Source organism: Agelaius phoeniceus, chromosome 5 (genome assembly GCF_051311805.1).
Source record: "Agelaius phoeniceus isolate bAgePho1 chromosome 5, bAgePho1.hap1, whole genome shotgun sequence".
Lineage (NCBI taxonomy): Eukaryota > Metazoa > Chordata > Aves > Passeriformes > Icteridae > Agelaius > Agelaius phoeniceus.
Genome location: NC_135269.1, coordinates 38,435,480 through 38,452,975, shown reverse-complemented (window position 1 = coordinate 38,452,975; position 17,496 = coordinate 38,435,480). Strand labels below are relative to the sequence as shown.

Below are 17,496 nucleotides of genomic sequence, written 5' to 3'. Positions count from 1 at the left end.
AAAAGAAGTAGTATAATTAGTCAACTCTCATAATTATGAAAAGTTCTCCTAGCACAGCATAGAAGTAAAATTAATTATGATTGCACTCAAAGAAAAGATTCATGGCCTGGACTGTTAACTGATGGCTACAAGATAAGATGGATGTAAGCACTGCCCAGCACATGGATTCTTGCAATTCAAATAAATACTTGGATATCTTACACTGCAGTTTTGGAGGCACTTTGATTTTTTTCTTTTCTTTCTTTAAGTGTTTTCTCTGTCTGTTCCTAACATTTTAAATTAAGGGGAATTGAACTTTGTTCAGCATTAGGCTGTCCTGTAAAAGAAATATCATGAACAGAGATAAATGCATTCCAAAACAAGAGGAAAGGGGAATATTTTTGTTTAAAATAAAAGCATTAGTCTTTTCCAGACCTTAATGGGGACACTCAAGGAAACTTTTCTATACAAACCCCAAATGTGAAAAATCAACCTTCCTTCTAAATAATAGAATGCTGTAAATCTGATACAGATGCTTCCTTCTATGTTGTTTGGCTGAAACCAGTACTTGTGGCTACTAGTGAAGGGCTCAGGAGATACTTGCTGCTTACAAACCAATCCCATAAAGAGGCTGGTGCCTTTGTCCCTTAGCACAGCACTTCCAACCTACCATTGTGAAAAGGTGATATATTAGGTTGCAAATGTCACAGATGGACACATCCTGCTAAGGGCTGAGACAAGGTGCTCAGAGCATTCAAGTCCAGCTAATGTGCATCTCCTCACTTTCCCAGATGTCCCACTTTGCTTGCACATTAGGACAGCTGGTGAAGCAGTCACAGAAACCATGCCTGGATGGTCAAGCACAGAAACAAATTAGAGGCAGAGAGGAGCTGAGGAAATCAGTCACTGGAAAGCTGCATCAGAGTTTAACTCTCTGATTTCCAAACAGCACTTAAAGATCCAAAACTGCTGCTGAAAAAGACAAGGGGATCATTCACACAACTCAAATTACTTATGTGCTCAGGGCAACAGCAGTCCCTGTAAATTCCAGGCTCAAGAAGCACTTAAATATTAACATGGATATTTTGCCTTGTGTGACTTTTCAAAAGATCAGCTGGACAAATCCCTGCAAACCCACCAAAACTGTCTACCAGATGGCAGCCACTGATTAATTTGTCTTAACTTAAGCCAAAAAGGAAGAAAATGTGATGGGTGGAGCCGCAAAGACAAGCACAATCAACATCCGACCAAATAGGGTTTCCTGTCACCTTGGGAACGACACTGATTGGCACTGTGGTTTCCTGTGTACAAGCTAAAACCAGTAGCAACTGGAGTAACAAGAATAAACGCCAGATGAGAGACCTGGGAATACAATAAAATTATCATAAAATTCCTGACTAAACCCCAGAGGACAGTAAAGGCAAAACCAAGGGTAAGCACAGACTGCATATGCTGAACAGAGCATTCCTCTGTACATGAGAGCAGAGGGCCATGAAGCTGCATCACAAGAATTTCTTAAACAAGGGTAGGCTAATTTGCGTAAATTAACCACTCCCAAAAGTGAGAGTCATGTGCCTTGGAAAGCTTATTTTTCACAAGGGGAGAAAAAAGGGATGTGGGACAATTGAAAACAGAGATAGAAATAGGAGTGGAAACCTACCATCCACCCACACTAATCTGAAGTAATTTTAAGATGTGCCACAGACACGGGGAAATGAACTGTGGGTGTAAGTTTGGGCAATGGTACAGAGTTATTTGCATTTATTTATTGAGATTACAACTCCCACAGAGTTTTGCTTCAAAGAGCTGCAAACACAACCAAAACAGCTTCTCAAGCAGCCAGGAGTCAAATAGTTAAAATACAGGTTTTAGAGAGTCTTTGTTAGGCTGGTGACTGAGTTCACTTCCTCTCCAGAGAAAGGGGACAATTCACATTCCTGCCCTCTTCCTACACTGTAGATAAGCAAAGATGTCTGTAATGGGTTGGACAGAACAGACGTTCATGCAGCTCAAAGATCTGGCACTTGCAGAAAGTTTTTAGTTTCTGTGCACTCACAGAAGTGTTCCACAAATGCAGGCTGGGGGCACAGTATTATTCTCTCTCTAGTGATGAATCGATGTGCCAGCACAGACCTCTTGGGCATGGAGCAGGAGACCCTGGAAGCTGGATCCCATCTCACGCTCCCCCTTACTTAGAGTAGTTTCTCCCACCTCAGTAGCCCAGGTAGCCCAAGGTCCTTGCTTTTACTCTTCACCCAGACTTCAGGAACCAGAAATCAGCATTGCTTTCAGCTAATTGAGATGGCCTAGAAGGAGGGAAGCCACAATGCAGGGCTTCAGGGAGACCCTGCACTGAAAAGACAATTACCTAAAAGGCAATAAGCAACTGCTTCAATCAGGATTGGTCCCCTTGCACACCCACTGCACACTACATGTGCAAGCTACATCTTGAAAAAAAAAAATCACAGTGCCAGGGAAACAATCCCAGGCACTGAATGATAGTGCTACGTATCAATCATTGCAGCCCTGGTTTTTTTTAGTCTTTGACAACAAGAGCACTCCAAAGCAATTTATGGTTTGGGAATGAGCACATACACAAACCATTCCCAGGATGAAGTCTGCATCCAGGCCCTGCTTCTCTTGGGGCAAGAGAGCTTAGCAGTATGGACACAAACCAATCTCTGCTACACAGCCTTAGTGCTGTAAGTGTATCTGGGTACAACGAATTTATAAGTGGATGCCCACCCCTGGAGGTGTTCATGGTCAGGCTGGATGGAGTTTTGAGCAACCTGACCAAGTGGAACGTGACCCTGCTCTTGGCAGTGGGGCTGGAACTCTCTCTTTGAAAGAACAAATATCTTTGAAAGTCCCTTCTGACCCAAGCCATTTTATGATTCTATGATCTTACAGACAAGAATGGAATATAGGTACCAAATGAGAGAAATGTATTTTTAGGTCTTTCAGAAAGTGTGTGTGTGAGGGGGTTGTAATTGTATTCTCTCACTCTTCTTAAATGATGTGAACAAATAGTAGCAAGTAGGACTTTCACTGCACATCAGGTTAAGGTTCTTATCTTTGTTACATCTTTTCAGATGGACACAACATCCACCCATCCTCAATCTAGTGGTGTAGGAATATGTCTGGAGATTTATGTGCCATGCCCAAAGTGCTCTAAGGAGTTGGTAGAAGAGACAGATCAGAGCACAGAAATTCCTGCCTCCTACCTCAAACTCAGTTTACTGGTGCCTGGTGCTTTGCAAATTCCTTCTGATAGGGTATCACCATAAAACCATTCCACAGCTTGTACTTCCATGTTGGCACATAGCTTTGCTTCAAACAATTACACTGACATTTTCCTAAAACAATCCCTACGATTTAAATGAAGAATGCAGAAAGCATATTCAGTGCCACACAATAGGGAAAATTTATCCTCCAAATCTATGCAAAGCTACTTTATTTTAGCCAGGAAATCCAAGGCCCCCTCCTGTAAATATATTAAGTAAGTTCCCATGTTTGTGCAATAAACTACAAAATCTGGCATGTTTACAGTAGCCCAAGTGCAAGGCGCTACCCTCTGAGCATTACTTGAAATTATTACTCATAATGGATAGTTTTGTAAAATCATAATGGATCAGCAACACCATAACTATATTTGCAGCAACTGTGCTCTGTGATCTAAAAATCAGAACAGAGACAGAGAGAATTGTTGGAAATTTTTCTCATCTATTAGAGCAGAGATGTGGTTGAACAGTGATATCCTGAGGTGCAGCTGAGGTTATATTAATGAAAAAAAGAGCACATCAGGTTCTTTACCCTGGCTCCAATGTTTCTTATGAGGTTTTATTCAGTATACTGTATTGTTAAGATAATGATTCATTTTAATGAATGCTGCCTTTCTAAAATAAGGAAAACAGGTATTAGAGTTAGTTTTTGTCTTATTTGTCATCTGTGGTATTTGTCATCCAGATGGCAATTTACAGTGTACAGAAATTGCCTAAGACGCTGAAGCTATAGTTTAATAATTTGTGTGTCTGTTCAGAATGACTAATAAAAGAGAATACTTTTCAATATTAAAAGCCATTTCTTTCCACCTCCAAACCTGAAGCCCAAATTATACAACATTTTCTTTGTAAAGATGTAAAATACAAGATGTTTCTGAGGAAGGATGCTGAAGACAGAAAGAGAATATTATTTGTGCGTGCACCTTTTGCTAATATGTCCCTGTTTAAAAATTTACCTTTTGGCACTGAGTTCCATAGACTCCTATGGGTTATCTGAATCTTTTTTTTTTCATATTATAAAGAAATATATTGCCTTTCTTTCCCACTAGAATATTTCTCTTTCTCATGTTACAAGGAAGTAGACAGAGATGAGCATTATAATGCATGTTATCTTAACTTTTGTTTCATTATACTTACAGGGAGCTGTACTCACTGCATGTCTACTGAACACTTCTTAGAACTGGTGAAAGAATTCTGTTGCCAGTTTACAGGGATCTTCAGGATGGTAAGAGAAATCTCACTGGGAGAGTCTCAGCTGTGGCATAGTATTGCTCTGCTTTGTGGGGAAAAGGTACATCACACAGAGTTGTCACAGTCAGAGTTCAAGCCAAATTTCACTCATCTGTTATGTTTCTAGAGAGCAATAATTGATTGATTCAGGTGGTTGTTCCCATACTGTTCTCTATGCTGATGCCTACTGATTTTCCATAGAGGTTGCAGAATTGGTTGCACATTCTGCTGAATAATGCCTGTGAGCAGCCCTCTCCCCTCCAAGTTTTGCTCTTGCTGGCTCTTCTTTTTCACAGAGTATCTTCTATTTTCCTGTGTCACCGATGTTCCTCCATACCATTGCATAATTACTTTATTTCACATTTTAAAATGGTTTATTATTTCACTTATCTGCCAGCTTTTTGCTTTATTTGCCAAACTGTTTTCTATCATCATCTTCACTCTCTTGTGTATATTTGCAGAGGAAAAAAAATCAGCACAAAGCACATGTAAAATACTATCTGTTCTGAATAAGAGTCCTGCAAACCCCTGGCATCCTGATAGTGATCATGAGGAGCTCTTCCTTTTAGACAGAATAAGTTTCTGATGAATATGTAAAAGACTAAGAAAACACAGAGCTGTGATTTTTCCCTCTGATTACTAAAATATAATAGCCAGTTTTAGGATTTTGTGGTTAGAATGGAATACAAATGCTTGAGAAATTTTTCCAAAGCACTGTTTGTTTTCAACACACAGTAGAGGAGACATTTTCCACATTTTCTTTTCTTCCATGTATCTTTGCTCAGTAACTAATTTGAACAAAACTTCATATTGTCCACTAGTTAGTTGAAATGTAATTGTCATAGTCACAAATAACACTGTAACTAAAACTCACAGCTGCAGTGGCCACAGAAAATGTAAACCCCGTTTGTAATACTGTGCTGGTGTGGTAACATTTGTATTTATATCTACCATGATTGTGATTTAACAACTCACTGCTTGCACTAAGAATTTTCAATGCTTGATATGTCAGAATGAAATCTAAAATACCACATCCCACTTCACCAGATTCTGCTTTTGGCTGGGACCATTCATATCAACATGAATTTTGGGCCAAGAAACAGAATAAAAGGAAACATTATTCTGCTGAAGGAAGAGTATATATTATTCATATAAACCTATAAAAGCCTAAGTAGAAAAGTAAACACTGATGCAGTATTCATAGATGTGCTCATGGAAGAGAAAACAATTATTTGCATCCAAAAGTCAGGTGTTGGCACTGTGATATTGTGACAGCTCATCACCAAAGACACCCACAGGAGAACAGCAGCTCTCCTGCTCCTTTGGTGAGCAACAAACATTGTGGGCTGCCAGGGGAGGTCTTTGCTGCAAAGGAGCAGCAGTTAAGACACAAAAAGGAGAACACAAAAAGAGAACAACTTCAAAGCATTCTGCACTGAATGATCCAGGGGATGCATAGAGGACAGTGAAGAAATAGCCCTTCACCGGCCTGCCTCAGTAATTGTAATAGAAAGGGGACAGTGCCTCTGTTCTGACAGCCCTGTCACCTCCCACACCTTGAGTCCACTCTCTACTCTTGGCCACCACTGTTCCCCCCCTTTCCAAACTACATGTGAGCACACATCCATGAGCAGCATCTAGGAAAATCATAGAATCAGAGAATAGTTTGAGTTGGAAAAGACCCTTAAAAGTTATCTAGTCCACTTTCCATGGGTAAGGAAAGCTTCAATTAGAATAGGTTGTTTAGAGTCCTATTTACTCTGACTTCAAATATTCAAAAACTACTTCTTGTATCTAGTCTAAACCTAGCCTCCTTCAGTTTGAAGCCATTAGCCCTTATCCTATTGCAACACACCCTAACAGACAGTTGGCCCTCATCTTTTTTATAGGCCCTCTTCAAGTATCAAGAGGCTGCAATAAGGTCTCCCTGGAGCCTCCTCTTCTCCAGCCTGAACAACCCCAACTCCCTCAGCCTGTCCTCATGGGAGAGGTGCTGCAGCCATCTGATCATTTCCTGGCCTTCCTTGCTCCAACAGCTCAGCACCCTTCTCATGCTGGGGGCACTGGGGCTGGATGCAGCGCTCCGGGTGGAGTCTCATGAGAGCGCAGCACGGCAGCAGCATCGCCTCCTGCGGCCGCTGGGCCGGTCGATCCCGGCTGTGGCAGCGCCTGCCCTGCTGCAGGAGCTGCGGCTGCGGGATGACCGCGCTGCCTGCCGGCTCTAGGTGTCACTGTCCCCGCGCTCTGGCACAGCTGCATCCGGCAAGGCACCGGCCACGCGTAGGTGGCAGAAAAATTGCGGCATCCCACACATTTGATAGCGCAAATAATCTGCCGGGAAGCGGCGTCTTATAGAAATAGCTGAGTAAGAGCATTTCCAGATACACAGAAAAATATGTTCATGGACGTAGCTCTCGTATTCAGAAGCACAACATGTTTTAAGAAGCTGGAAAAACTCCCAGAAATATTTTTATCCATGCACAGTAGTCCATTAACAATTTTTTTGTGTCTGTACTGGCCAATGCTATTCCAAATAAAAATGGAAAAGTTCAGAGAGCCAGAGGCTGATGTGGTGCTTTGTGAAAAATCAGTTCTGCTATATTTTTGCATTTAGATCATAGAATCATAGAATAGTTTGGGACAGAAGGAACCTTTAAAGGTCACATAACCCATTCCTCTGCCATGGGCAGAGACAGGTTCAATTAGATCACGTTGCTCAGAGCCCTGTCCAATCTGACCATGAATGTTTCCAGGGATGGGGCATCAGCTACCTCCCTGGGCACACTGTGCCAGTGCTTCATTCTCATTGCAAAAAAAATCTTCCTTGTAGCTAATCTAAATCTACCCTCCTTTAGTTTAAAATCATCACCCCTTGTCCTGTCAAGGGTATGTTCCTCAAAGCAGGACCTAGTGTACAAAGCAAAGAGAACTTGAGAGGCAGGCACAGATTCATGGAATAGTTTTGTCTAGAAGGGATCTATTAAGGTCATCTAATCAAACCCCCCTGCAATGAGTAGAGACATCTTCAACTAGATCAGGTTGCATTATCTGACTTTTCTGTCCCAACCTTCAGAGAGATTGTCACAAACTTCCCACCTAGATGATTATGCACAGCTCACTATGTGCTCAAAGAGAAATCAATGAACCGTGGCCCAAACCAGGGACAGCTTGGTCTGGATCACACGAGACATTTCAGGACTACGGATTGCTCTTAAGGAATCAAACCAGGGAGTAGTCTGGATGGTTAGAAAATACAGCTCAGGAACCACTGTCAAACTATGTGACTCCATGCTAATTTTGTCAAGGAGCCCCCATATCCACTCTAGCTTCTTCCCCTGGCAGAAACCAAAATCAGCATAGCAAGAATTATTGAAAGGGTGCTCTAAAGCTGTGCCATGAGTAGTACAGAACCTCCAGGTTTGATTCACTCCATACTAACAGAAGAAGGGCTGCCAGTAGACTGTTTTGAGCATGGTTTGCAGTGGGCAGATCCACAGTGTAAAGGTCCACTCCTCCCAAAGGTAATGAGGATGGCCCGAGGCTGCCTAGTGCAAGGGTTTTTTGGGGCAGGAAGGTGGAGAGGAGTTTTCAACTGACCAGTTATCTAGTCACTAGATAAAATCTGAAGCAGAATGTGTCAATGCATTATTACTTTTTGCTTCCAACACTGCTGAGTGTTAGAACACATACAAATTTGTTCATAGTAAAGGTTATAGTAAATAAATAAGAAATAGACATAATAATAGCTGCTTATGTCAGAGGAACAGAAGATAAACTATTCCCTAAAGTTCTCTCTCTCATATCCCCAGACCTTTGTACACTGAGCTTGAAATAAACAACCATTTCTTAGGAGTGGACTTGGCTGATAGAGCTGCACAATGGGATGTTATCACAATGGATTTCGCTTTTTCACAACAGTCTGTTAGTGTTCTTTTACAGTAGAAACTGAAGTGCTCAATTTCTTTAACTTCTTTTTCCTTAATAATAACCTAAATGTCTGGTTTATTTGGTCAAACATCAGGTTTAGTTTTTTCTCTTTGTATCTCAGCTGTCCATTTTGTCATATCTGACTCAGAACTTTGTCGCTCCAAAGGATGCAATTAGGTTTAGGAGAATTAAATGTCTATCTGTAGTGGAAATTAATATCCTAAATCAATTGTTTTTACTTTCTTTGTTTGAAAAATGGAAAAGTTTTTTCTCCTTATGTACAAAAAGTTTCTTGTCCTTAGGTATGAAATCCCTCTGCAAATTCCTTTCCCTCAATCCCTCTCAACTATTGCATATGCTATGTTAGATATTAAGTATTATAAATTAGCTATGTGATTCTTATGCTTTTGGGTTTATTTTAAGGCTCTTCTGGAATGAGAGAAACTATCAAAATGTATTTACTTGCTTCCTCCATTCCTTTTTTTGTTTTTTTTTTTTTGCAGTGATATCACTACATATTTTATGACAGCTTTGCCTTTAAGCCTCTTTCACTCACAGAAGAATCAATCCCCCTCCCTGAGCTCTGTCTGTCATAAATCCATTGATAAAATCTCTGCCATTGAAATCCCCATGGCTGAAGCTGAATCAGGGTTACAGCTCAGCTGAGAGCCCTCACAGATGAGGCTCTGCTTGGTCTCTGCATGATGTCTGTTCTTCCATTTATCGTCTGTGCCGGGGCAGCAGAGTTCAGTTGCACAGCTGCATGCTATGTGAGCTATTCAGAGCACTGATGCTTTATGAAAGCAGCCTGCAGCCATCAGACAAGAAATTATACAGGTTTCTAACAGAGGAGAGACAGATGTCAGTGTGCATTCTCTTATGGGAAGAATAACTAGTTTTATAAAAAGAGCACTGGCCCAGTTTTTGAAAGGTACAATGAATGGCAGGGTTTGGTGCCCAAGTATTTCTGAGGAACTGCACACAAGAGTTGGTTTCATTACTCATCACTTCTTCCTTTTTGTAAAGCCTGTAGACTTTGCACAGTAACCTGACCACCATGAAAAGCTGCATTTAAGGAAAAAATATGTCTAAAGGTGATAATGGAAACACTGTATGAGATTGCTAAATGCACTCAGTTGGTGTAAATACTTATTTCTAAGTTTTCAGGTGCTAGGGACTCCTTGAGAATGAGAATGTCCTTTGCTGACAATACATAACCAGCCCTTGAACTCTCTTCCAGGATCTCCAGGATCAAAACAGGCAAAACCAATGAAAAATGAAAAAATTATTTCTTTGGAGTATGGGAAAAATATAATCAGCAAAAAGAATGCCACCAATGCAGTTAATCTCAGCCTAAACCTGAACATTTTCATATGACCTGAATCTTTGGTCACATGTAAAGTAAAGGAAAGGAGAGAATACCTGTGAGATAGATGCTAACACACCAAAATCCCACTTCTCAGATGTCCATATGGCAAAATCTCCCATTCATTGACAGAAGAGAAACATATGAAATCATGAAGGATAAGTATAAAAAAACAGAATTAATCCTGAGCACACCAGGAACCATCCTACCTTTCCTGGAGTCCCACAGGTTTCATTCTGAAAGGAGATGGACTGGCACACATGGGAGGTTTGAGCTCAGGAACACATTGGCCTTGAGGGTCCACTACAACATTGATAACCTTTGGAGCCTGTTGAGGCTGGACCATGCTGTTGGTGGTCTTGTACTCAGTCTGAGATGTCTGCAGGGGAAGGGGTGAGAGGTGGATCTCCTGCTTCTTTTCCTTCTCTTGCCTTAGTGACAACTGGATCTTCTCCTTTAATCTGTACAGAACCTACAGAAATAAAGAGGACAGCTCAATCTCAATTGCCTGGTAAACAAGGCAAGGAAGGTATCACAAATGCTGGAGAAGATTGCCATAGGTGACTTTCATTCCTAGAAGGTAAGTCACAAGTTGTGTTACACAGCATTTCCCACAACAAGATAAGCATTTCCATTACATAAACTGCAGTGTACACGAGGGCAGCAGGGATTTTAACAGTTCTCACTGTGAGTTAGTACTTATTTGCAATACCTGCAGTAGTATTATTTAAAGAGCAAATAACACAGAATGGAGATTAGTTACAGAAGATATTGTGAAGAAGGAAATACTGATAAATACAGAAACTGTAGAAGATATTTTAAGCATTTTAACACAAGAGAGACAATGACACAAAATAAAATAGATGTTTATGATTTAGCCAGATACAGGTCTTTAATTACAGCAGCCTCAATTTGTTTTAGAGCAGATGTTCTTAGAAGCCCTTAGTCATCTGGCATGGAGCTGGTGGTTGAACAGGATAACTTTACTAGGTCACTTTGGTAACAGTAGGCTGCTATTACTCTGAAATACTCCTCCAGGTAGGGATAGGCTCCAATATCCTGAGAGAAACATTAACTATTCTGAAATAAAGCTGAAGTGATGAGTGGCCTATGAAGTTATTTAACCATCTGTTCAGAAAAGTGTGCTTTACAATCACCAAGAAATTGATTTCTGAACACACTGTAATACGAGGATTATCTGTCCACATATTGCTTATGAATGTGAACATCTGGTATGTGCAACAAAAGCAGAAGTTGTACTGATCTGCTTCCATCAAACCCTACACTGATGTTGCTGAACCCTGGCTTGGTGAGTGCAGGCAGTAATGTGCTTGTGCTCAGTAATGTCACTCCAGAGGTACCCATGTCACACCTGTTTAACATATCTTATTTCTTTGGAGGGCAATGCAAAAAACAATTTCTGAGCTATAGCTGTTCCATTTTCAAAACATGCCTTACCAGCTATGAAATTTATAAGAATTGTAAATATTGCGAGTGGAGATGGAAAGCACTTACACAGTTTTTTGAAGGTGTCTACAGATACCCTTGTACTTTCCACTTTGCTTTATCTGTTCCTGTAAAGCATTTGATTTGGATCCTTGAGTAAGAGAAAACCTAGGCCAGAAAATTTTTTTCTCTGCAGGTTAATTCTTTGACAGCTGTTGCCCCTGCTAGCACCACATAAAGATCTATCATTCCCTTGCTTTCCAGTGATGACAAGATATATCTGATGGGTTTGTTTGTTCAAGGATTAACATCAGAGGTTTAGCTGGGAACTGACCTAATGCCATTAGCAGTACACATATTAGCAATACACAAAAACAAGACTTGGCTAGGTAAACCATCTGTTCATTCTGAAGGGTTTAGAATTACTAGGATAAGATTTCTTTCCTGTAATTTTGCAGAAAAAGAAGTCCTCTGAGGGGTACCTGTGAAGCATGGGCACTGGTACCAGTAAAGAGGGACTTGAAATATTTTTACTGTCTTTTTCTCTAGTGAGTGCTTTCAGTTAATTTGTTTCTGATAACCAGCAGATAAGCAGCTCACAGACTCATGGCCATGACAATGCTCACCATACCTTCTTTTCACTAATAGTTTTGACATAGTTTCACTTCTTGAGGGCCCAAGGAATTATGGTTTTGACTTCTAAAATGTGGACAAGTATTATTTAATATACTATTTAATAATCTATTGTTAAGACTCTAGGAAAAAAGATAGCTTGACCCTAGCAGAAACTGAACAAAAAATCTAACCAACAACATTTGATCTAAGCACTAACACTTTTCCTCAGAAAGTGTTACAGGGCTATAAGAGTTTTAATCAAAGTAAAGTAAAAAATCCAGAAATGGCCAAAAATATAGTGACCAACCCACTCTGCCACTCTGACACACATTAAATGGGATAAAAACAAACATGAGTCATTTGTTAGCTTTACTGATTGGACATACCCACATATTATCAGATCCTGGCAAAATCTGAGACAGTGTCCATTTGCAGTTTAAACAGTAGCACATGTAAAGGTACAGATTGGACCTGGGAGGAACAGAAAGGGGAATCCCTGCAGAAAAGACCACAGAATAATAGCAATTCCATCTGGAAGGAATTCAAGGAGTCTACTAGTATTGACCTCTGCCCTAACTTCACATCAGGAACACCCAAACTATTTCTGATGTTTGCCTAAAATCAGATGTTTGCCTAAAATCTTAATGGGGGAAAACTCCCAAGCTTCCCCAAGCAATGCAATCCAGGGTCTAGTGACACATGTGATAGCAAAGATCTTTCTAATGACTCAGCCAAATCACCTTGTAAAAATTTTTCTCTTTTCCAGTCCCCAATGGAGAAAGTATTATCTTCTTCCTTACAACAGCCTTTAAAATCTTTCCATGTTTGAGAACTATCATGTTTCTGCTTGCTCCTTTTCCCTGTCGTAAATAAACCAAATTATTTCATGTCCTCTGTGTCTCTGAGCACTCTTGCATCTCCTTCCTCCTATAATTGCCTGAAATTTTAAACAAATGTGGTGGACAGAGACAATAGAAAATGAGTAAGACATGACAACCAAATTACCATAGCAGAACTGAATTCAGATCTTAGAGATCATATCCTCATTTATATATCCCAGGATAAGAAGTGTATTTTTGTAACATTGATGTTGCTTATCTCCTTATCTACTTCTGTAATACTGTTCTGTGATACTGCTGGAACCTTTCCTACAAAACTGTTGTTTTGCCACATATCTCCTACATTGTATTGATGCACATGATTACAGCTCTTGTCCCTGCCAAGCAGCATTGTTGTTCTTTCCCATCTTTTCTCTGGCACCCTAAGAATATTTCAAGTTCTGATACTGTCATACAGAATGCTTTCAATTTCCAATATTGTTGATGCATTCCAGGTCATCAATGAAAATATTGTGTGGTACCAGGACAAGGACAGCCAGCATTTTCTATACTCTTCCAGTTAAATAGTAAGTAATGACCAAAATATCTCTTCTCCAAAATAGAAAGTAGAGAAGAAGAGATTTCTAGAGTTATCCTCCTCCTTTTGAGTGAAATGGCATGGAGAGATGGAGACAATAAGAAAGTAGAAATTAAATAAAGCAACAATTTCCTGTGATAAAACAATCTTAATCTTGTTTCCTGTGATAAAACAATTTCCTGTGATAAAACAATCTTAATCTTAAACTTTTCAAAACTTAGGGAGACCTTAAAAGATGAAATAACATTTTGTTATAAATTTTTGTGAACATTTGTATAACTGTGAACATTTTTAAATAACTTCAGATTAAACATGTTTTCCATCCTAAGGTTGTAAGTGGTTAAAGAAAATTAAATGTGTTTGAGAGCAAAATATCTCAAAAAACACCCCAAGATACTGTGTCTTCATAAATGCTGACAATTGTCAGAGAATTCAGTTAGCACTTGTATGTGTGCACTGTAGAAGTATCACACAATTTAAAGAAGGAAAATGTATAAGATACAACATTGGACAAAAATGCAAAAATTACCCTACAAAAGTCAGTAGTGGTATAGTGTTCTTCATCTTCTGTGTGACCACTGCACTTCTCATATTCAATATATTAGAATTGTGCCTAATGCTCAGAAACCTAGCCACTGAGCTCATACAATGTGAACGGCAAACTTGCCCAAAAATATTATTATTCATTCATGTTCTTATTAGTTATTTCAGTTTAATTTTTGTGCATTTGATACACAAATACCAACACACACACTAACAACTGTGCACTGACAACATTCTATCAATGTGGTGTTGCTTTTACTATCGAATAAAACTGAAATAAAGGCAGGTAAGAGGACTTCAGGGATCCTGGGAACTAAGAAAGTTGAGAAGTCATCACTCATGTCCCTACACAGTTACCCTGTAGATTTAAGAACCTGTTATTTATTTCTTCAGCTTCCTTCTAGTTACAGTCTTCATTCAACTCAAAATGCATCAAGAAATGTGATTCTTCAAACTTTGGTTTCCCAGCATTACCAGAGTGACCAATTCTTACCTTGGAGTTGAGTTTCTATTAGCCTTGAGAAAACACCCATCATGTAAAGAATTTGCGACCCTATCCTTCAGACTAAGAAAAGCATGAAATAAAAAACAAAAGAAAGGTAAAAGGGAAACTTACCATTAAACAAGTCACTAGAATGACAAAGATGCTGAGAAATATGACAACTGCGTAAAATCCTTCTTTGCTCCAGATTTTGTCAGCTTCGTGCTGGCCTTGCAAAACATTTTTCTTTTTTAAGCAATGAAACAGAAACAGAAAGAGAAAAAAAAGTTATAGAGTGGCATGTGCAGATTAAATAGCTCTCCTTGGGCATTAATCACTCTCCTCAGCTTTGTCAGCGCTGGAGTTCCACAGCACATGGCATGACTTGGAGCGCTGCTATTGGCACCCCTGCCCACGCCCAGTCCATGGAGCAGGGCCACCCTGCACTCCCAGCGCCGCGCCAGGATCTGCGGCCCAGGGAACCCTCACCAGCCAGCACAGGCTGCCTGAAGGTAAAGCAAACAAGGCCCAGCACCATTCTTGGAAGCCACCTGGCTGCTCAGGTCAAAGGGCTGTGCTCCCACACGGCCTTTGGGAAGTGCTTGCCCTGCCTCTCTCTTCCCAGGGCTTATCTGCAGCTCCAGCATGCACACGCCAGCCTTCCCAGTGTCTACACCTGACACGGAGCAAAGAGCAGGTGATTTGCCTGTTTGCCTTTGGGAGCCAGGAAGCCCTCACACTGTCACCTCTAGATTACACACACAAATACATAAAAAATATTGATTTTGCTGAAAATAATCTCATTATCTGTTTATCTATAATTCTAATTATGCTTAATCTCATTATCTTTGGCTTCCTGCTGATAGAACATTTCTGTAACAGCTGTGCACACTAAAATTTCCAGAACTCCTAGGGAACTCCTGGGAATTATGAAATAATAATGATTGTAAAAGCATTTATTTTTGTCTTTATTGCAGCAGTGGGACTTGATTGGACTATTAAATTACCAGAATTTCACTATGTTTTCAAATATAGATTTTGTAGCAGAAACAAAGTACATGCACCCTTGGTCGAACTGCAATATACTATTTAGAATAAAGTATGTTGTCTGATGTTTCTGGGACCACAGTTCAGTAGACATTGCCCTTCCAATTTTCAGCTACTTGCTTTTATTTTCTTAATTGTGTCTTTTCAGTAGAGTTCTCAGACTGAGTAAAACCAACTTTCTAAAATTCTGGTTTCCATTGTAAATGGTCAAGGTCTTTGTGTTTCCCTCTTGCTGAGGTCCTTTAATGGCTTTAAATAAACCTCTAATTTAAATACTGAGCTGTCTTCCCATCCCAATGTGGCCTTTTCTCCTCTCTGGGGATGTTGTGTTTATCACAGAGGTTACCACAGAGGAAAGAATTCCTGCATACTCAAAGATGAGTGGCTGCTCAATGGGCCTGCAGAACTGCAGGGATGCTCTAACCCTTTGCTTAAGCCACCCATTAGCCTGCCCTTTTGCACAGCTAATGTATCAAGACAATTTTGTCTTCCAAAAAGACAAAGCCTCCCAAAACCAAGCCTCTTCAGCCTCCCAAACACAGAAAGTCTGGATGATGATGAATTCATGTGGGAAAGCTTCCTGAGGAGCGGGAGATCATGGCCTGAGGAAGAGAACAAGCTGACAAAGAATGCTGGGTGCTGGATCCTAATATAGTTTTCATGGTCCTCCTTTCAGCACAGCATTAGGCACTGCTGTTTTTGAAAAGAGGACAATGCAAGACAATTCACAGATACAATTGCCACAAAATGCAAATATTTTGAGAGGAATTTCGTAGCATGGCTGATTTACAGAGACTTGCTTGCTTGAAAAAATGCTTGCGTTTAACTGGGAGTTGACAGCTTTAGAACTGAAAGCGTAATAAAGAACAGTTTTCTTTGGAAGTAATAGTCCTGGGAGCCAGAATGGAAATCCTTCAACACAACTATAGAAACCAATCTTGTAAAATTAGTATATTTGTGTGTAAGTGTAATCATGCATCATGGTCTCAGCTTTAAAATCTTGCAGGTATTGACAGTTTAAAAAGGCTTATAAAGTGTCAGTCTGATGTTTAATGAGCAACTTAAAACTCAGGGCTTTCAAAGAGAAGCTGGAAATCTTACCAAATATTTCTGCAAAAATTGTTCCTAGAGATATTTAAACACTGCTGCTACTGCAGTGGGGCACAGCTCTCTGTGCAATCTGCTACCTCAGGACAGCAAGGTCATTCTGCTGTGCTCATGGCACAGGACTTGGGTCCCAATACTGGCTCAGAGCCTAAACCTGCAGCTGCTCCATCTCCAAGACTGCTCCCGTTGAGCTCCATGGGAATCCCATGGTGACAGCAGCAGCTGCAGTTGTGGCCTATTAGCTATGACCCTGAGTGGGTTACCTGATGGCCTTCCTGTGTTTCATATCTCTCAGGAGGAAATTTAGATAAAAAGCAGGAGCTAAAGGAGAATTGGCTGTGCTGACCTTTTGTAAGTGAGTAAATGGGATGGTTTAATACCTCTTTACTGAACGGACAAGTACACTAAAGAGTAAATGAAAAGCTAATGGGATTTTTAGTCACAGTGGATGAGAGACTTATATAAACTTTAATTCAATGATGTTACAAAACTTTAAAAATATTTTATAACAGACTTCATACATATAACAGACTGAAGAGAATAAAAGAAGAGAAGACTTTAAGAGAATCTCTATGATGTCTGTCTAGTGCTATGTGTGTTCAGGACATGTCTTTGCCTGACTTGTCTTTCTAACAATAATGTTCAAAGAATATTAACAAATGCTGTAAAAAAGTATACCACGACTTAAACTTACTTGACATACTATTTTGAAACACTTTAGTAGTACCTTCACCTACTCAGGTAAATCTCTCTCCCAGATCTAGCTGGTGGAGAGCAAAATCATTGCTTAAGCTGCTTCCTAATGACAGAAGAAGCTGTGACCTCCAGTAACTGAGTCATCTCACACCCATGATAAGGAATTGCTTTTTGAAACGTCAATGCAGATCATTCAGAACTTTGTTCCTTTGTCTGGGAAAACTGATAAGAGGGATAGCAACTGCCACACTCACTACAAATTGCTGACACCCAGGAAAAAAGCTAATAGGATGGCCAAATGCAAGGCAGAAACGAGAGGATTCTTGTCCTTCAGATAGTTTCTGAGGAATAGGCTTGAGGAT

At 40.1% G+C, this 17,496-nt stretch overlaps 1 protein-coding gene across 1 annotated transcript in view; it reads right to left on the bottom strand.

Annotated features, from left to right (window-relative positions):
- Positions 1-17,496, bottom strand: part of PTPRR (protein tyrosine phosphatase receptor type R) — a 138,421-nt gene that overhangs the window by 43,511 nt on the left and 77,414 nt on the right. Inside the window, exons 5-6 of the mRNA XM_054631446.2 lie at positions 14,420-14,530; positions 9,993-10,255 (exon numbers count right to left, since the gene is read on the bottom strand). Coding sequence (XP_054487421.1) covers positions 9,993-10,255; positions 14,420-14,530 — 374 coding nt within the window. The remainder of the gene's footprint in view (positions 1-9,992; positions 10,256-14,419; positions 14,531-17,496) is intronic.